The sequence below is a fragment of the Portunus trituberculatus genome, chromosome 3, assembly GCF_017591435.1.
Source record: "Portunus trituberculatus isolate SZX2019 chromosome 3, ASM1759143v1, whole genome shotgun sequence".
NCBI lineage: Eukaryota > Metazoa > Arthropoda > Malacostraca > Decapoda > Portunidae > Portunus > Portunus trituberculatus.
This window is the reverse complement of record NC_059257.1, coordinates 6362482-6382754: the sequence shown is the minus strand read 5'-3', so window position 1 is coordinate 6382754 and position 20273 is coordinate 6362482. Positions and strand designations below refer to the sequence as shown.

At 40.8% G+C, this 20273-nt stretch overlaps 3 protein-coding genes across 8 annotated transcripts in view; 2 read left to right on the top strand and 1 right to left on the bottom strand.

The window, feature by feature from the left end:
- LOC123508802 (histone-lysine N-methyltransferase eggless-like) overlaps window positions 1–14511 on the top strand; it is a 24225-nt gene extending 9714 nt beyond the window's left edge. For 3 of the 6 annotated variants that reach the window (XM_045262752.1, XM_045262721.1, XM_045262746.1), the window contains 19 exons: window positions 1742–1897; window positions 2821–2918; window positions 3146–3199; window positions 3655–3831; window positions 4331–4557; window positions 5171–5370; window positions 5990–6192; window positions 6578–6635; window positions 7017–7198; window positions 7320–7456; window positions 7735–7942; window positions 8696–8863; window positions 9879–10018; window positions 10487–10664; window positions 11343–11484; window positions 12262–12444; window positions 13107–13289; window positions 13687–13853; window positions 14024–14511. In XM_045262752.1, the coding sequence (XP_045118687.1) occupies window positions 1742–1897; window positions 2821–2918; window positions 3146–3199; window positions 3655–3831; window positions 4331–4557; window positions 5171–5370; window positions 5990–6192; window positions 6578–6635; window positions 7017–7198; window positions 7320–7456; window positions 7735–7942; window positions 8696–8863; window positions 9879–10018; window positions 10487–10664; window positions 11343–11484; window positions 12262–12444; window positions 13107–13289; window positions 13687–13853; window positions 14024–14230 (3068 nt within the window). In that variant the 3' untranslated portion in view covers window positions 14231–14511. The remainder of the gene's footprint in view (window positions 1–1741; window positions 1898–2820; window positions 2919–3145; window positions 3200–3654; window positions 3832–4330; window positions 4558–5170; window positions 5371–5989; window positions 6193–6577; window positions 6636–7016; window positions 7199–7319; window positions 7457–7734; window positions 7943–8695; window positions 8864–9878; window positions 10019–10486; window positions 10665–11342; window positions 11485–12261; window positions 12445–13106; window positions 13290–13686; window positions 13854–14023) is intronic. The other 3 variants (XM_045262760.1, XM_045262737.1, XM_045262728.1) reach the window with 3 other exon arrangements.
- Window positions 14361–20273, bottom strand: part of LOC123508863 — a 22652-nt gene continuing 16739 nt past the window's right edge. The window contains exons 6-7 of the transcript XR_006676018.1: window positions 16456–16656; window positions 14361–14542 (exon numbers count right to left, since the gene is read on the bottom strand). The gene's annotated coding sequence lies outside the window, so the exon portion shown is untranslated. The remainder of the gene's footprint in view (window positions 14543–16455; window positions 16657–20273) is intronic.
- The window catches only part of LOC123508849 (SH3 domain-containing protein Dlish-like), a 6623-nt gene continuing 1573 nt past the window's right edge, over window positions 15224–20273 (top strand). Inside the window, exons 1-6 of the mRNA XM_045262816.1 lie at window positions 15224–15336; window positions 16475–16677; window positions 17347–17481; window positions 18130–18226; window positions 18428–18558; window positions 19495–19684. Coding sequence (XP_045118751.1) covers window positions 15288–15336; window positions 16475–16677; window positions 17347–17481; window positions 18130–18226; window positions 18428–18558; window positions 19495–19684 — 805 coding nt within the window. The 5' untranslated portion in view covers window positions 15224–15287. The remainder of the gene's footprint in view (window positions 15337–16474; window positions 16678–17346; window positions 17482–18129; window positions 18227–18427; window positions 18559–19494; window positions 19685–20273) is intronic.

The following is a 20273-nucleotide window of genomic DNA, read 5'->3' as shown; positions in this document are numbered from 1 at the left end:
AAACAAACCTTAAAAGGTGACAAATAATGTTTAATAAAATGCAAAGCAAATCTTAAAACTTATCAAAGAGTGTCTGGTAAAAATACAAAATGCCTTAAAACTTAACCAAATAACACCCAATAACATACAAAACATCTTAACAGTTAAGCAAATAGCATATGATAAAAATACAAACGGCCTTTAAAACTTTCTTCTAAAAAAGCATGACACCCAATAGCATAGCATAACAACCAAGTAGAGTCACATACACCAATACAAATACGATAATCTTGATAAATGTTTAGTATATCGTTGATGTAACCACACAGCTCATTTAGATAATTACTTTCCTGGAGAAGTTCACCCAGGTCAGTGAATGTCAACATCTGGTACCTGTCACGGCAGTGTGCTGACAAAGGACACTCTATAAGGACATGATTTTCTGTTTGTACCTGCATACCATCGCACTGACAGACGCGCTGTTCACGTTGGGTGCGACTCAATGTCCCAACCTCTACCTGAAGGTTGTGAGACATGAGGCGGAGTTTTGTGAATGATTCTCGCTTATAGTCCATAATGAAACTTCTTGTCTTATACCAACCGGGAGTATGTACACTCCTCCCAGCTTCATATTCGGCCACCAAGAAAATACCACCCACATCTGCCCCTCAGTCTCTGTGTCCACACGACTGATGCTTTCTGCCAGCTTGCTCTTCACCAGCATCACTATGCCACCCCGATGCTGGCCTTCTCTTGACACGTTCCTGTAGAGAGTAAATCCAGGCACGCTCGAGTTGAAATATTTCTTTGCTTCTAATATCCACACGATGTCAGACTTGAGAATGAATTCAAGTATTTCGGGGTCTTGGAGTTTGTCTTTCATACCAGCAATGTTCCAACAGCATAACTCTAGTTTCGTTGTGGTCTTTCTTGCTGGAAAAAATGCGGCATGAATCTGTCAATTATAACTCCTTCTCTTATTAACACGCAGTTCTTCCAGTCATAAGTAATGTTTACACCAACATTTTCTGCTTTTTCCTTCTCTTCACGTTCCTTCTTTCTCAAACGTGCGGTCTCTCTCCTCACTGATGGGTGAACATCCTTCTTGATGTACACAGTTGATGCACACACACACACACACACACACACACACACACACACACACACACACACACACACACACACACACACACACACACACACACACACACTTCTTATAGAGGAAAACTAAACAATTCAAAGAACTAGAATAAAAAATAAAGGAATAAATGAATAGAAATAAACAAAAAGGAACCATGACAAGATTTACACACACATATTTTGTTTCCTCCTTTGTTGTTAGTTCTGAGTCACTAGATAGCTTTAAAGAGGACTAGACAGATATGTGGATAGGAATGATAGGTGGGAATAGTTATGTATATTTCTTAGAGGGACAGCTTCATGTAGGCCTGATGATTTGTAGCTTCCCTTATTTACTTATATATGAGCTGTCATCAATCACTGTTACTGCATCATTCATACCTTTCTCTGGTAAACTCTGAAATTCTCCACTTGCATCTATATTTCCAGCCTCCTATGGCTTGTTTTCATTTAAGAGGAAGGTTTGATACATTTTTCCCTTTTTTCTTTGGCTAACTCTCAGATCTGCAAAGGGGACTGGCAACTAAGTGAACCTTTTTCTTTTTTAATTTTATATTGCCCTCTTACATAAAGAGAGAGAGAAAAAAAAATACCCTCACCTCACCACCACCACCTCACACAGATGAAGAGTCAGGCCTGGAGACGGAGTATGTGTTTGAGGAGGAGGACGGCATCTCGCTGGAGGAGACCATTCTGGCCCTCACCAAGGAGCTTGGCCTGCACCGCCAGGTTAGCGATGGAGCCAAACACCTGGAGGACGAGCTGCTTAAGATACAAGGTAAAGGAAAGAATGCTGGAAAATTAGGGTAGAACTAAGAAATAGAGGAAAGGAAGATAGAAACAAGAAATGGAAGGGAAACTGTTGGAAAGGAAAAAAATAAATAACATCTAAAAAACATAACCAACAAAATTAAAGTTGAAATGGAGAAATAACAGCATGGGAGCACCTTATCAGCCAGGTGTGTTGCAGGTGTATACAGGTAGCAACACACTAGGATACAATAAAACTTGACCTGGAGACTGTGTGAAGGATTTTAGAGAGAGAATAAACAGAGGAATAAGAATGTGGAATAATTGTAAGACCAGTGAGAAGAGTAAATAAGACTTGGAAATTTTACAGAGAGAAAGATATAGGTGGTAAAGGGACATTAGAATAGAGAGAAGAGGACTGGTTAGAAGAAAGTGAGAGATGGAGGAAGTTAGGAGACCATTGGAAGAGTATAAAAAACCTTTGTGTGTGTGTGTGTGTGTGTGTGTGTGTGTGTGTGTGTGTGTGTGTGTGTGTGTGTGTGTAATTCACCACCACGGTCGCCTGCTGGTCACCCAGCCAGTCTTCCCCATTACATAGTGAGCTCAGAGCTCATAGACCGATCTTCAGGTAGGACTGAGACCACAACACACTCCACACACCGGAAAGCGAGGCCACAACCCCTCGAGTTACATCCCGTACTTATTTACTGCTAGGTGAACAGGGGCTACACATTAAGAGGCTTGCCTATTTGCCTCGCTGCCTCCGGGACTCGAACCCAGACCCTCTCGATTGTGAGTCGAGCGTGCTAACCACTACACTACATGGTGTGTGTGTGTGTGTGTGTGTGTGTGTGTGTGTGTGTGTGTGTGTGTGTGTGAGAGAGAGAGAGAGAGAGAGAGAGATAGGAAGATGACACTGAAAGCTTCACCTAACACATTCCCATATTCCAGATAGCTTCAGTAAACTTGAGTCAGAATACAGCAAGACAGAAACAAGCCTGGACAGTGTGCGCAAAGATTTCTACAACACATTCCGACTCGAGATTATGGTGAGTGCAATGTTTGTGTGTGTGTATGTATGTACGTGTTGATGGAGGAAATTATTTAACTCGAGCTGCTAATGACACCTTATTGAGTCACTATTTAACTTGGTCTTGTTTTAGGGAGACTGACTTGGTATATGTATGTTGTGGTAAAAGTTGTAATGTGTAAACTTGAGGATTAGGAGTTGTACTGATCTTTACTGTACTTAAGCTAACCATCTTATCCAAAACAGTGGCAGCAACCCCTGGACATCGGCCCCTCAAGCACCCTCACACAGCAGGATGGGGTGAGTACAACAGCTGGCCATGTACAGCCACAGCACCAAGAAAATGAAGTTATAAACATTGGAAACATTTTAACTGCACACCTTTCAGAAAACAGATAAAACATTGTAACCTATTCGCTTCCCATTACAGAAAGAAAGTAAAGATAGAATATTTTAGCCTTCCTGTCAGAGAGTAAAGAGACAACATACTAATAAACTAGGAAGAAAGTAAATGGACATAACATTTTAACCTTCCTTCCGATACTCCACCGCACTGAAAGATGATGATGACACTCATAAACTAGAAAGAAAATAAACAGACAGTATTCTAACTTCCTTTTCCATCCCCATCACCCACAAAAAATAGACAAACATACATACTCATAAACTAAAGAAAAATAATACTAAAATACTCCTAATACTACTACTAATGATACTTAAAACAGAACATTCTAACTTTCCCTTCCTTTTCTTAGAGCGGAGAGGTGATAGCAGAGTCATCAGTGGTGGTGCCCAATGAAAACCTTCCTCCCGTGGGTCCCCTGCAGCGATGGGAACTGGCGCCCAATGAGATGGTGTACGCAATGAAGTACTCTCTCTTTGCTCGCTGGGTCCAGGCACAGATCATGGAAGTGGAGACAAGGAAGCCCAATGTAAGAGTGTTATTGTAATTTTTGTGGCCTTGCATTAACCCCCTTCAGTACCATGACATGTTTTCATATTCATTCTGCTTACGGTTTGGTGATTTTGTACAGCTTTAGAAACATGTGGGGATTAAAATAGTGAAGACTCTGGCCATTAATCTTCTGATCTCCAAATACCCATCCTAGTGTAAATAAAATTGTCTAATCACAGCAATTCATGATAAAAATGCATTACAGTACTGAAAGGGTTAAACAGACTAGAATAAGATGGTTAGTTAGATCTTGTGGTTTTTGTAGTTTGGCGTTGGAAAGAAATTAATAATGTCTTGTAGTAAATTCTTGTGGTGTTGCATTAAAAAGACTGAAATAAGATAGTTGATAAGGTCTTCTAGTTTTGTGTTTGAAAAGAAATTAATGTGAAAAAGCTGCTATAGTGAAATCTTGTGGTCTTACATAAAAAAAGATCAAAAGTAAGACATTTAAAACCTAACTTACTATAACCCCATAGAACACAAATTACCGAATCCGCTACAACCGCAACGCCAAGGGAGGAGGTCTTCCGAGGATCATACCGGGCCGGCAGCTGGCGTACTACGAGCCCTGTGCCACCCGTATCCCGGTCGGCACTCGCATCATTGCCAAGTACAAAGACGATGACCCCAAGAACACAACAATCTCTGGGTCCTTTTATGTGGGGATTGTGGCAGAGATCCCAACCGTTGCTAATAAGTACAGGTGAGAGACCAAGGAAGGAAAATAAAGGTAGAATGTTTTAATCTTCCCTTGCCTTCTTGTCACTGAGTAAAAAGATAAATTCATAAACTGGAGAGCAAATAAATGGAGAACATTCTAACTTCCCCTTCTCTTCCTGTCACAGACCAGAAAGAGAGAGGGAGAGGGATGGACTTGCTTACTACTAAATTGGTGACTTGTTTTTAGGTGTTTATTCTATTATTGAGTAGGTTTTTCTAGGTGTAATCTCAAATATGGGACTCATCACTCTTCCTGCACGTGCTGGAATTCACACATCACCCACCATCACTTTTGTCTGAGCCCATCACCACTCACCATTAACCAAACATTGTCCCATCACCACTACCCTTTTGTCACCACTGTTAATCCCCCTCATTGTCCCATCACCACAACCTCCACTTATCACCACCCATTACTTCCCTCCACACACTGTCCCCTTACTTCTCAACCCCCTACCTATCACCACACTGTCTCATCACCACTCATTACCACCCTTCTCACACTGTCCCTTCACCCAGTCACCACCCATTACTGCACCCTTACACTGTCACATCACCACTCCCATCACCAGTCACCATTACCCACCATTCCATAGGTACCTGATTTTCTTCGATGACGGCTACGCGCAGTACGTCCACCATGCTGATATCCGAGTGGTGAGTGAGTCCTCGGCGTGTTCGTGGGAAGATGTGTCGTCGGATTCGCGTGAGTTCATCAAGGAGTACCTGCAGATGTACCCCGAGCGCCCCATGGTACGCCTGCAGAAGTGGAACTATGTCAAGACTGAATGGAATGGTACGTTGTGGTGTTGGTGTCGTTGTTGCAATGTTATTGCAATGTCATACTTTTCCTTAATTTTTCAGTGTCATGTCAAGACTGAGTGAAATGGTGTGTTGTGGTGTTGATGGTGTTGTTCACTTCCTTCGTTTCTATTTCTTTTATGTTTTTCCACCCTTTTTATTGCTGTCTAGCACATTTTTCCTTAATTTTTCTAACCACTTTTTTTTTTTTTTTTTTTTTTTTTTTTTTTTGCTAGAAATTATAAAATGTACTTTTATGTATACTCTCCCTTCCAATTGATGCTTACGAAGACTACATTGCTTTTAGTGTTACGAATTGTTACATACCATAGTGAAAGACAATATTGTTGATCTTAATCTCTTCAGTACCAGGATGCATTTCCATATTCATTCTGGTTACTATTAGGTGATTTTATACAGCTTCACAAACTCAAGTTAGGATTAGAATAGTAAAGACTGACCATTATTCTCCTGACCTCCAAAGACCTTTCCTAATGCAAATAAAATGGTCTGATCGCACCCCAAAGATTAAAGTAAAAATGTATCCCAGTATTGAAAGAGTTACATGAAGATACAACAAGACATGAGCAGCTAACCTAACCATCCATTCACAGGTCGCTGGTGGAGGGCACAGGTGAAGGAGGTGGACGGTTCGCTAGTCAAGATGTTCTTCCCTCCGCTGGAAGGTCGCTGTGAGTGGATCTATCGCGGCTCCACTCGCCTCAGTCCACTTTTCCACAAGAAGATGAACATACAGGCCCAGGCAGAACAACCTGTGCGGACCATCAGGAGGAGGACAGCTGCACTCCCAAGCAGGGTGTGTGTGTGTGTGTGTGTGTGTGTGTGTGTGTGTGTGTGTGTGTGTGTGTGTGTGTGTGTGTTTTGATATGGCTAGGAATGGAAGAGGTATCTGTGTGTATGTGTGTGAGATAGAGGCTTGAATGGTGAAAGACTGATGTGACAATATAGGGAGAGGAATGTGCGAGGATTGATTGGTGAAAAGTAGAGAAATGACAGGACAAGTAGAGGTGTGTCTGTGTGTTTGTGTTGCTTGATTGGTGGTGTGTGACAGGAGGGTGAGAAGGTATGTGTGTGTCTTACGAGTGAGTGAGTGTGAGGGTTAAGTGGTGGAACACATTTACTTTTTAACAGTACAAACATTAGTCGGTATTGTGAGGTGTTGATGCAGTGTGACTTTACAGGCGGTGGTGGAGTATGGCACCTTCGGACAGGACCAGGACCTGGATGGCGCTGCACCAGGTATTACCATACTGTCATTCCCTCCACCCATGCTGCTCATGGATAGACTAACCTAATTCACCACTTGCCAACTCAACCTAACCATTACTTTCTGAAATTACACACATCATATTATTCTTTGGGCTTTTTTCTGTACTGGCACATCAATGGTCTTTTTTGTTTTGTTGCCTGTGACCAGTGAGCCTCTTAAGTTAAAATATGAATAAGTAAGTACATTTCTCTAGAGTGTAGTGGCCAAAGACAATGTTAAGGACACATACAGAAGTCACACACTTTTAGTGTGTGACTTCTTTTAGTTTAATGTAGTGGCCAACTCTCCCTCAGAGATTTGTAGATAGTGAGTTAAAGTGATGAGATACATGACAGCTTGACAAAACACAGATGCCTCAAGCTCACAAGCCTTGTATCCGTCCACTGCTCCAGCCGTGTCTGCCCCATCAAGCGAGATGCCTGGCCAGCCCCGCTCGGTGGCCAGGAAGAGCACCTCCCGCCCCTCCCGGCCTGGCACGCCGCCCAAGGAGGTGTTGCTCAAGGTGGAACAGGAGTCGAGGGGCTTCACCAATGTGAGTATTTGAACCTCCTTTGTTTTAGTGCTCAGTGTATCTCATGGTACTTTATTATGTGTTTGTGTGTGTGTGTGTAAGTGTGCATGCATGTGTGCTAACTATGTCCATGTATCCACAGCAACATTCCTTCCAAGACAAAGTGGTCAAGTTTACCAACCACCTGTGCACCTCGCAGTGTCTGGGTGCCGGTGACAGCATGAAAAAGTACAAGGGCCTGTCTCCACTCCTGCAGCCACTCCTCTTTGGCTGGCGCAGGTAATATGACAGCCTTTTTTAGAGACCTGAAGGCAAATCTTTGCTTGTTCCTTCTCTAATACCGATATGGACATCATGTCAGTAGAATAACTAGTAGTAGCACCTTCAGAACACTCTCATGATTTCTAAGAGACTTGACAGATTTATACTCCCGGATGGTTTTGAAGAGACTTGTTTTATCTCCATGATGCCTCAAAAAGTAACAGTTCAAGTAATAGCAGTAGTAGTAGTTGTAGTAACACTGAGACTATGCACCAACAGACCCCCTCCTTTCCTAGACAGTTTGTGAAGATTTGCCGCAAGACCGTCAACCGCTACGAGATTTACTATACAGCTCCATGTGGGCGGCGACTGGGGAGCATTGAGGACGTCTTCAAGTACCTGCTGATGACTGAGTCGAACCTGGAGGTGGACTGCTTCTCCTTTGAACTGAGTGTCATGGTTACACATGAGTGGGAGCCCTTCAAGAAGATTGTGGACATTGAGGTGCAGTGTTGTGTGTGTCTTGTAGATAGAAGGATGATTGCATATTGCTTTAAGAGAGGTGCATTGTTGTGTGTGTGTGTCTTGTAGACAAAGGCTGGTTACATATTGTTGTAAGAGAGGTGCAGTGTTACGTGTGTTTCTTGTAGATAGAAGAATGAATAACAGACAGGTGTGGTTTGATTGATGACATTTACAGTAGGTGGTGTTAGCTGAGTCATAGATGGAAACAGGATGGGGAGTGTTGGTTTCGGTTAAAGAAGAAACATAAATAAATTCAGTAATCTGCAGTCTCTCTCTCGTGATAGGTAAATTTTTCAGCCCCTTTCATGACAAACACAACCATTTTTCTATCCCTTTCATGGCAACCAACCATTTTCCATCTCCTCTCATAAACCAAAAACACACACACACACAGCCCGGTAGCTCAGTGGTTAGAGCGCTGGCTTCACAAGCCAGAGGACCGGGGTTCGATTCCCCGGCTGGGTGGAGATATTTGGGTGTGTCTCCTTACACGTGTAGCCCCTGTTCACCTAGCAGTGAGTAGGTACGGGATGTAAATCAAGGAGTTGTGATCTTGTTGTCCTGGTGTGTGGTGTGTGCCTGGTCTCAGGCCTATCCAAAGATCGGAAATAATGAGCTCTGAGCTCGTTCCATAGGGTAACGTCTGGCTGTCTCGTCAGAGACTGCAGCAGATCAAACAGTGAATTACACACACACCAGTTCTCATGACTAACCCTCCCTTCCCTTTCCCAGGACTTCAGTAAGGGTGAGGAGAATGTTCCCATCTCCTGTGTCAATTCTCTGGAGGAAGTGCTACCTCAGGAACTCAGGTACTGCAATGTTCGTATTCCCACCGAGGATGTCCCCTTAGATCTGGACCCGGACTTCTTGGTGTGTTGCGACTGTACTGATGAGTGTAGGGTGAGTATTGGATGTGTTGGGACTAGTTTGTATTCTGGTTTATCTTATATTTGTACTTTGATAGGTGTTTGGTGAGTGTTGAAGAATATTTGGGTTCTTTTATGCATTCGTGTCTTCTATTTGATTGAAGGTATGGTGATTTTGAGAGCATGTTGATACCTGTTTTTATTCTTGCTTATGTTCTGTGTTTTGTTGAGTCAAGTTGAGTATTTGGAGTTACATGTTCTCATACTTTTTTGACTTCCTGGTGTGTTGCAACTGTACTGATGAATGTTGGGTGAGTATTGGGTGTGTTGAGACCTGTTTGTATTTGTTTTGTGTTGGGTGAGTGGTGGTAAAGATTGGGTGTTTTGGGGTTCTTTTCTGTGTGTTTAATTGAGTGTAAGATATGTATTAAGGTGTGTTGAGACCTGTTTGTCTTCTGTTTGGGTTTGGTGGGTGTTGGGTGAGTGTTAGAGAGTATTTGGGTGTTTTTCTTATGCTCTTGTGTCTTCAGTGTGTTTAATTGAGTGTAAGGATATTAGGGTGCGTTGAGACTTGTTTGTATTCTTGGCTGGATATTTTTACTGGGTTTAGTTAGATGTTGGTTGAGTGTTGGACAATATTTGGGTCCTTTTATGCTCTTGTGTTTTTTCTGTGTTTAATTGAGTATAAGATGAGTATTGGAGTTTGTTGGGACCTGTTTGTATTCTTGTTTGTCTTCTGTTTGTGTTGTGGTGGGTGTTGGAGAATCTTTGTGCCCTTTTATGCTCTTGTGTCATCTGTTTAATTAGTGTATGGTGATTTTGGGAGCATGTTGAGACCTGTTTTTATTCTTGCTTATCTCCTGTCTGTGTTATTGAGTCAGGTTGAGTGTTTGGACTAACATGTACTCATACTTTTCATCCTTCTGACTCTTCACAAACAAATATTAGTTCTTCCTCTTACTCTTCCTTTTCATCCTACATTGTATTGCATGCCTGGGGGACTTCTTGTACACAACCACTACATTACTTAGCCTCACTTTCACCCCCAGGACAAGAGTAAATGTGAGTGTTGGCAGCAGACCATCGCCAACACCAGGATTCTGGAGCGACAGGAGAACCAATCCGCTGGCTACACATACCGTCGCCTCTTTGAGCAAGTCCAGAGTGGCATTTATGAGTGCAATACAAAGTGAGCGGCTTATAGACTGGGTGGGGCTTGGAGGTGGTAGTTGGCTGGGTGGAACTGGGAGTGTTTGGTTGGCTGGATGAAGCTGGAAGGTGATTGATAATGTGGTTAAACTGGAGGTGGTTGGTAGACTGGGTGAGACTGGGAGATGGATGGCAGACTGGATGAGACTGGGAGGAGCTTGTTGGTTAGGTAGGACTGGGTGAGGCAGGGAGATCGTTAGCAGACTGGGTGAGGCTGAGAGGAAATGGCTGGCAGACTGAGTGAGGCTGGGAGGAACTGGTTGATAAGTTGGTGCTGGTAGTGGATAGGTGAGGCTAGGAGAGAAAAAAAACAGGTGCAAGAGTCTATACAGGTGAAAATAAGACAGTGAAAATCTAATATAAAAAACCTAGACAATTTTCTGCACTGACCAACATACAACAGGTAACTAAATAATCCCACTCAGTAACCTAACCTAATTTCCAACAGGTGTAAATGCAGCAACCACTGTCTGAACAAGGTGGTGCAGCATCCTCTCCGGCTCAAACTGCAACTGTTCAAGACTGCGCGTCGTGGCTGGGGCGTCCGCACTCTGCATGATGTTCCCCGAGGAGGCTTCATCTGTGTGTACGTCGGTCGGATGCTGAACGAGGCCATTGCTAACGAGGTGATCAAATTGTCCTTCATTTTTAGTGTTGTTCTTTTCCTTATGTTATTTTCTAGATGTCAGGTTTTTATTTATTTATATTTATTCTCTCTCTCTCTCTCTCTCTCTCTCTCTCTCTCTCTCTCTCTCTCTCTCTCTCTCTCTCTCTCTCTCTCTCTCTCTCTCTCTCTCTCTCTCTCTCTCTCTCTCTCTCTCTCTCTCTCTCTCATATTTTAATCTATACTTTATTTTCTAGAGATTTTTTAAGTTTGATTTTTTTTTCACTTTCATTTTTAGTCATTCTTTTTTATACTTTATTTTATAAATATCTTTTTTTTCCAATGTTCTTTTCCATACTTTATTTTCCTTTATGCCAAATTTTAAGTGCTTTTTTCTTTTTATTAATTTCCTAGCATTCTTTTCTTCATTTTATATTTTATCCCTCCTTCCTTACAGTTCTTTGTCTTCATAACAATTCCCCTTATTTTGTTTTCTGTTTTCCCCATTTCAATATTTTTTCCCTTTCTATCAATTTCCCTTTGTTCCTTATTTCTTTTCTCATTGCCTATCACTTTTCCATCATTCCCTTTGATTAACCTTCAATTTTCCTCTTTACCCATTGTCAATCACTTTTCATTGCTTCCCTTCACTTGCATCCCTCCCCAGTAATCCCTTCATCTGTCCCTTCACCCACAACAGGAGGGGAAGATAATGGGTGGCGACGACTATTATGCTGAACTAGACTACATAGAGGTGATGGAGAGGGCCAAGGAGGGATATGAGGACGAGGCGGTCAATATAGAAGACGATGCGCTTTATCAGGCAGATCTTAATGAGCAAGGTAAGGCCACATGCTTCTTGGATAAGTGTGTAAGTTTGTGTGTTGGTAATTTGATTCACACACCACACAAACATGTCACAATCTTTTTTTTTTCCTCTGGGTTGTCGATCTTGATGTTTATTGATGTTGTTTTGTTCCATGTTTTGGTTAGTTTTGATTTTCTTGGTTTTGTTAGTTGTTTTGTTTTATATTTACTGCTTTTGCTGATTTGGTCTGTACAGGTAACTCTTAATTTACAAGTTTTTGTTAATACGCGACCGAAAAAATATTTTACTTAATTAATTTTGCGCGATCGGTTTGCTTATACACGATTTGGACCACATCCTGCATCCCTCTATTATCTATTGTTTCTTATGAGAATTACAAGTTTGTTTTACACGAATTTTGAAATACGCTATACCTCTTGGAACGCATCTATCGTGTAAATCGAGTTACCTGTATATTTCAGATTTTTGTTCTTCCTTGTTTCTTATAATCATCCTTCTTTCCTCCCCATTCATCCACTTACCATCTAGTCTTTTCTTACTTCCTCCTTTTTATTTCCTCACTTATCTTTTACCTTATTACACTTTTACTCTTGTTATCCTTTTTCAGATGTTTTGTTCTTTCATGTCTTTTCATCATCCTTTTTTTCCCTCTCCATTCATCATCCAATCACACCTATCTTTCACCTTTCCTACTCTTTTACCCCTGCCCCGTTCTCTCCAAAACCTTCCATCATTTACCCTTACACCGTACACCTCTCACAAGCACTGCACTTTCACACCACACCCTCAGGAGGATCAGAGAGCAACGACAGCGACAGCCTCTTCAGCGAGAACGACACAGACAATACCAAGGAGGACACTGATTTCAGCCACCCGTCCTGCATCAAGAGGGCTGGAGGGGTGGCCAAGAGGGAGAAGAGTGCCAGGCTGCAGGAGAGGGCTGCCAAACGCTCTCGGTCTTCTTCGCAACAGAGTATGTGGTGGAAGTGGTAATAGTAGTAGTAGTGCTTGCAGGATCGTTTGTGTATGTGATGGTAGAAATTGTCATGGATATTTTGTGGTGATTATCTTCTATTTCTTCTTACTCTCTTACATGTGTAAAAGTATTTTGTACAGATAACTTGTGGTGGTGTTCAATGGAGCAGATTTAACAAAAAGTATGGTAAAATTATGCTTATTTATTATTCATTTGTATTAAAGAACCATAAATATAGTAACTATGATCTCCATGCATGTATTATGTTGTGATTTGTTCAATGAAACAGATTTAACATTTATTCATCTGTAAACTAGGTTCTATCTATATTTCTGTTTAAACTAATAGGATTATAGGATTATGATTCAGTAAGGAAAATACAAGGAAGGGATTATACATTTTTATATTATCTACTGCTTATTAGTACAGTATATTGTTCACATCAATTGATATATTGTACTAAAATTAATGTTTCATTTGCATTAAGTGAGGCAAATTTTTTTAATCTTGAGTTGCAGGGAAGGTTGTTTTGTTCAAGATAAATTTTTCTTGCATTGTTAATTGAGGTAAAATTTTCGTAGTCTTCGGTTGCATAGGAGGTTGTATTGTTCAAAGATTAATTTTTCAAACACTGGCATTGATCAACAAACCTTTCACAGAGAAGGAAGACAGCAGCCGTTCCAATTCAGACGACGACCTGGGTAAGAACAAGAAGAGCAAGACCAAAGGCAAGAAGGATGATGATAAGGAAGGAGAGAAGGACAGTGACAAGGACGACAAGGAAGGAAAGAAGGATGGCAAGGAGAAGGATGAGGATGAAGCTGAAGAGGAGGATGAGGATGGTAAAGATAGATAAAAAGTTATCTTTTAGAAATACAGTATTCTCTCATGACACCACAGGACCTTTCTGAAATACTTCACTTTCTCACCATCATTGCTCTCCAAAGGCTCCAATTTAATTATCTTGAAAACTCGACTAGTCATTTCTGTGGCCTTGGAAAATTGTCGTAGCAAAGGGGGAAGCGTTTCTGAATACAGGTGTAACCCTCACACCACCACCTCCCCAACAAACACCATAACTAACCTTTATTTCACCACTCAAGCACAACTAACCCTTATTCACCACCATCTCTCACACACAAACACAGAAATGAACCCTCCTGTACCCCAGTAACCCATCCTCCCCAACAAACTTTCTCCTTTACTCCCTCACCTAACCTCCTCCCCTCTCCCTCCCAGCAGATGAGAAGCAGAGGCAGCCGCAGCCGTTTGTGCCACGCCAACTCTTGGAAGCCAACACAGCACTGGCCAAGAGACCCAAAAGCATCAGGGACTATTTTGGCACTGATGAAGCTGTCTATATCATGGATGCCAAACACACAGGGAATATTGGACGGTTCTTGAATGTACGTGGGTTTGTGCAATCTTTTTGTTTGCTTTGAAATTTCCCTCCTCCTCCACCTGCATACGTATAACACTCCTCCTTTTCCTCCTACATAGTACTCATAATATTACTCCTACATGCTCATAACACTCCTTCACCTACAAATTGTAACATTTGTTCTTCCTCCTGCAGCATTCGTGTGAGCCCAATGTGTTTGTGCAGAATGTCTTTGTAGACACCCATGACCTGCGCTTTCCCTGGATTGCTTTCTTCGCCATCAGCAACATCAAGGCTGGAACGGAGCTCACTTGGGACTACAGTTATGACGTGGGCAGTGTGGCTGGCAAAATTAAATACTGTTACTGTGGCGCCAGGAAGTGTAGAGGCCGGCTGCTTTAGGAGACTGGGGGGAGGCTAAGGTGTCTGGAATGCAAGAGTGTGTGTATTGTATCATCATGTGTTATTTTTTTTTTCAGAATGTCACTGCCAAGTTTGCATGTTTTATTTTCTTAGCTCATCATCATTATTGTCATTTTGAGATGTGTGTGTGTGTGTGTGTGTGTGTTCAACGATATGTGGTTCAGCTCTCATATACACACACACACACCAGTCAGTCTAACACATCATAACTCCTGTGGCTTAAGTTATACTTGAGTGTCATAAATAAACGATGGATTTGTCATGTTGTTTTTGTTCCTATGGTGGCTTGGCCTGAAAAAAAGTGAAGAGCAATAACATTAGAAAGAGAAAGAGTGGTAAAATAGAGAGGAAGAAGAGAATAGTAAGACAGAGAGGAAGAGAGCAGTAAGATTAGAGAGAGGAAAAGAAAGATCAGACAGGAAGAGATGAAATTCATAATGAAAACTAGAGGAAAAGAGATGACAGGAAGAGATGAATTTGATAATGAAAACAACAAAATGAAAGAAAAATTACATTAGGGAACTCGTTAATTTCCCGTTAAGTAAAAATCTGGGGGGAGAGAGAGAGAGAGAACTATATGATAAATGACTTAGTGAAACAGGTGAATAAAATAAGGTGAGATACCCAGGTAAAAAAGAAACGAATCTAGCAAAAAAAAAAAAAAAAAAAGGGGAGGGCCATGAATGTAAACCAAGTGATGAAAAACCCAGATTACACGAGAAATAGAAGTGAGTACATCTAATTAAGAAAAATAGGACAAGACGAGTGAGCAGATGAGTAAAGGAGAGCACAGGGACCCGGCGAGTAAAGGAGGACTAGTGAGGGACCAACCACGGGGATCTGAACTCAATTTTGACAGACCGCAATGTTGTCACAGTTTGCTTCCCATCATCCCATGCTGACCACCCACGCCATTCCCCCATGATATAATTACTATGGGAGGAGCCACCACTTTATATCACCCACTATAGTAAAAAATAAAGAGATAGGAGGAAAATAGAAGTAGCGGGTAGCGAGATGTGGCAACAAACACAAGATGGCTTTTCTGTGCCCAGTAAGGATTCGACGGAACAAGAAAAAGAAAGGTAAAATCAATCCCACCCACACCTTCCTTGACCACGCCACTCGCTGACCTAACATTTGGGTCACGCCTCGGGTCACTCGCCTTCAAAAACACGCAATAAATAACCCGGAAAGAGGTTAAAATCACGTATTAACTAGTGACCCTCTTTCTAATTTACGTTTTAGATACAAGATTTGGGTTAATTTGTGGAGCAGTGACCTAGAATTACTCGTGGTTGTTGGTGAGAGGGGGTTGTATGAGGATAGGATGTGAGAGGGATGAGAGGGAGGGAGAGCGAGTGAGAGAGAAAAAGAGAGAGAGGGAGAGGGAGAGAGAGGTAATAGTTTCAGTGGCGCGTTGATGTCACTCAGTCTGTCTGTCTGTCTGTCTGTGTTAGTGTGTTAGTGTGTGTCTGTCTTGTATTATCTCAAGAATCTACGCTTTTTTATATTTAATTTGTTTTTATTTGTTTTTCTCTATGGCAAGGTATATATAACTAGTGTCATTTCTTATTTAACTATCAGTCTGTCTGTCAATCTAATATTTATCGGCCTGTCTATCTATCTGTTTATCTCTCTATCTATCAATCTATATCTTCATATTCTTATTCTTTTTCTCAAAACTGTATTTCATTTTTATTTTATCATTTCACTGACAAGATACAGATTAACTAAACCTTATATATATTCTTCAATACACTTATTAGCTACCTGTCACCAGTTATCTATTGTTCTTTAATGTTCTATAATCTTATCTTGGCAAATTTATAACAAAACTACTACTACTACTACTACTACTACTACTACTACTACTACTACTACTACTACAACTACTATCTCTAAACCATCTCTTGCAAACCCCATACCACACAACTTGGACATTATAATTACTCCTCCTTTATATTCCCACTAACTTGTCTTACCACACACCAAACACCTTATTTCATGTCAACTTAACTACCTCATCTCTCACAAACCATAACTGTAATTCCCCTTCCTAACCTAACCTAACCTAACCTTACTTCACTTTACCTTACCTTACCACACACCTTATTTCATGTCACCTTAATTCTGCCCTTTCTCTCGCAAATCCTAGACTGTAATTCCCTTTTCTTTGCATTCTTAACCTAACCTTGCCTCACCTCACACCACCGCCGGCAGGGTCTGGTGGCTATGTGTCGGAGGGGGAGGAGAAGGTGGTGAGGGCGCCGGGCTTGGGACGCATCACAGGTTCAGCCTCCATAGAAACACTGGTGAGGGTCGGACTGGAGAAGGAAGCTGGGTTATCGCCGGACAGCAAAATGGTGGTGCTTCATGACTTCACTCCCTGTGTCGATGATGAGCTGGAGGTGAAGAGAGGAAGTGTAAGTAAACTGGTAAACTGGTACTCTAAAATTCCCTACCTGGTTCTCTATGTCCCTCTACTTTTTTTTTTCTTTTATACCATGTGGGGTTTTCATGGGAATTTATGGGCTAAAGGAGATATTTTTTGGGGTACCTCCTATCTCAAAGCCCACCCGCTAGGAAACCCTTGCCCCAAGTGAGGAAGCCCAACCTACACTCTGACCATGGACAGGATTCGAACCCGTGTGCTTGGAGACCCCTCAGACCATAAAGCACACATGGTTCCACTGTACCACGGCGGCCTTGTGACTTGAAAACATTAAGAAGGTTTCAAGACATTTATCCTATTCTGTCCATCTCTCATTCATTCTTCCTTTTCTCTGGTACACTCTAGAACTCATTACCTGGTTCTGTATTTCCATCTACCTGTGACTTGAATACATTAAGATTTCAAGACATTTATCCCATTCTGAACTCTTCTCATTCATTCATCCATTTCTCTGGTACACTCTGGAACACCCTGCCTGGTTCTGTATTTCCACCTCAACCTGAATTGATATAAGAGGAAGGTTTCAAAACATTTATCCTATTCTTTTGGTTAACTCTCAGTCATTCCTTTCTCTGGCACACTCTGGAACTCTCGTTTAAATGACAACACACCAGCCACGCTAACACCAGTGCTTCCCCAGGTTGTCAATGTGCTGTACCAGGAGAACGATTGGGTGTATGTGATAGCAGAACATGGCCAGCAAGAAGGCTTCATTCCACACTCCTATTGTGCTCCCTATGGCTCACAGCTTGGAGAACTTACCATCAACCATAAAGTAAGTGTTCGTCTATCTATCTATGTCATCTATCTATCTATTTTGGCTATTCTCTTTTTTTTTCTCTGTTTCTTTCATCATAACTATTTAATTTTCATGATTTCAGTGGCAGGGTAAGTGTCTATTTGTATCTACCTTGATTATATTCAAATTTTTTTCTCATCAAAATTATATTCTCATTTTTATTTCTCTCTCTCTCTCTCTCTCATCATCAGTACTGTATTTAATTTTCATATATTTTTAGTGGCATGGTAAGTGTCTATGTTTATCTATCTATCTTGAACCTTTTTTTTTTTTTTTTTTTACCTCTCATCAAAACGATTTCATTTTCATATTCAGTGGCAGAGTAAAGAGTAACTAAAGATTATAATTATATACTTCAATACGCCTGCTCTGCGTCTCTCTGTCAGTCTCCAGTAGCTTCTTTCAATAACCTCTCTGATTTTAGCCTTTCATAGCTTTAGTAGTGTTAAAATGATGTGATTACGTAAGTTTTGCATTACCTTAGTTTTGTCTTATCTTTTTTACATGTTTTCCTTTCCTTATCCTTCCCTCCCAACTTATCTACCTCTTCTGCCTCATGTCCTCATCCCTCCCACCTCCCCTGTCTACACTTGGCCTTCCCTCACCTCCCTATCCACCCCACAGAAAAAGATGCCACGTGACCACAGCTCGTTAGAAGGTGGTGGTGGCCTTGACACTGACCACAACACCACCATTGGCACTGTGAACTCTGGTGGCACTGGTGAGTGTTTATCTGTGTGTATGTGGGATTGTTTGATAGTATTGGGTGTTTGTGTGTGTGTGTGTGTGTGTGTAGGAGGAGAGAGAGAGAGAGAGAGAGAGAGAGAGAGAGAGAGAGAGAGAGAGAGAGAGAGAGAGAGAGAGAGAGAGAGAAAATAGTAATGAAGACAAGATACAGAACAGTAAACCACCACTCTTGCAGACAACCCGGGTCTGGTCGGCTCGGATTCAGAGAGTTACGGGGGCAAGGTGATCGGTGGACCGCCTAACAGAACATCCGACTCATCCATCCAGAGCGGATCAGCCACGCCAGACATACATCCGTTCTTTAAGGTGCCGAAAACTCGTTATTATCTTACATCCATCTTTTTTTATGTCTTATTTACTTTTTTTTTTTTTTTCTCTCTACATGTCTTTTCTTTCTCTATGTGATTTTTTTCCTTCTATATCTTTCTACTTTTCTTTAGATTTTGCTTTCCCTCCTTATCTGCTTTTTTTATTTTATGTATATCCACTTTTTTCCTCTCTATCCACCTTATTTTTCCTCTACATCTCTCTTTATCTCAATATTCACCATCTTTCTCTGTATGTCTTTTTTTTGCCCTTGACATCTGCATTTCTTCCTTTAAATCTTCCCTTTTTTTCTTCTATACTTACCTTTCTTCTTCTATTTCTCCTTTTATCTCTACATCTGCCTTTCTTCCCTCTATATCAACAAATTAATCAATGTAAAATAAAGACAGTGAAAATCCACCAACTAACCAACACAAACTAAAAATACATCATCATCTCCATACTTTATTTATTAATTGATTTCATCTTACTTTTATTTAATTTGATCTTATTTTAACTTATTTTATCTTATTCCATCTTACTTTACCTTATTTCATCTTATTTTTATTTTATTCTATATATATTTTATTTCATTTCATCTTGTTCTATTTTATTTTATTTTATTCCATTTTATTTGATTCAATCCTATCTTATCCTATTTCTTTTCCTTATTCCATCTTATTTCATCTTCCTCTTACTCCATCTTATTTAATCTTATTTTATGCTATCTTATCTTATTCTATCTCATTTCATCTTATTTTATCTTATTTCATCTTATTCAGTATCATTTCATCCTAATTCTATCTTATTTCACTTTATTTTATTCTATCTTATCTACTCCTATCTTATTTCATCTTATTATATTTTATTTCATCTAGTCCTATCCTATTCTATCTTATTTCACCTATTTTATTCTATCTTATCATATTTTTGCAGGATCCCGCTGGTCGTTATATCGTACTGTACACATTCATCGCACGAGACGAGAATGACGTGAGTGTGGAGCGCGGGGAGTTTGTGACAGTGCTGAACAGAGACGACCCTGATTGGTACTGGGTGCTAAGGTCAGACGGACAGGAGGGCTTTGTACCATCTGGCTTTGTGTACCCTGCTGATGTCATACAAGGTGAGTGTTTGGGGGTGTTTTGGTGTGTTCTTTGTGTTACGATAGGTGTGTTTTGTGTGTGTGTTTCTGTTTCAGTAAGTGTGTAATGTTCCTTGTGTTTTGTTAGATCTGTGTTTGTGTGTTTATCTTGTTGTGTTGAGTGTGTTCTGTTCTGTTTTGTTTTGTTTTGTTCTGCCCATTTAGTTTTTGTTCCAGTAAGTGTTGAATTTTTTTTTTTTTCTTTTATGTTTTGTTGTTGTCTAATTGAGTCTGTCCTATTTTGTGTGTGTTCATTGTAGGTTTGTTGTGTGTGTGTGTGTGTGTGTGTGTGTGTGTGTGTGTGTGTGTGTGTGTGTGTGTGTGTGTGTGCTTCTGTTCTGGTAAGTTCTGAGTGCATTTTTGTTATATTTTGTTATTTAATTGTGTCTATCCTGCTTTACTGTGTGTTCTTTGTGTTTGTTCTGTGTTTACTTCTGTTCTGGTAAGTGTTTAATGTTACGTTATTGTTATGTTTTATTGTGTCTGGTTATTGTGTTTTCTTGTATTGTTCTTTGTTGTGTTATTGTTTGTTCTGCTTGTTCAGTTTGGCTCGGGAAGTGGTGAGTGTGTT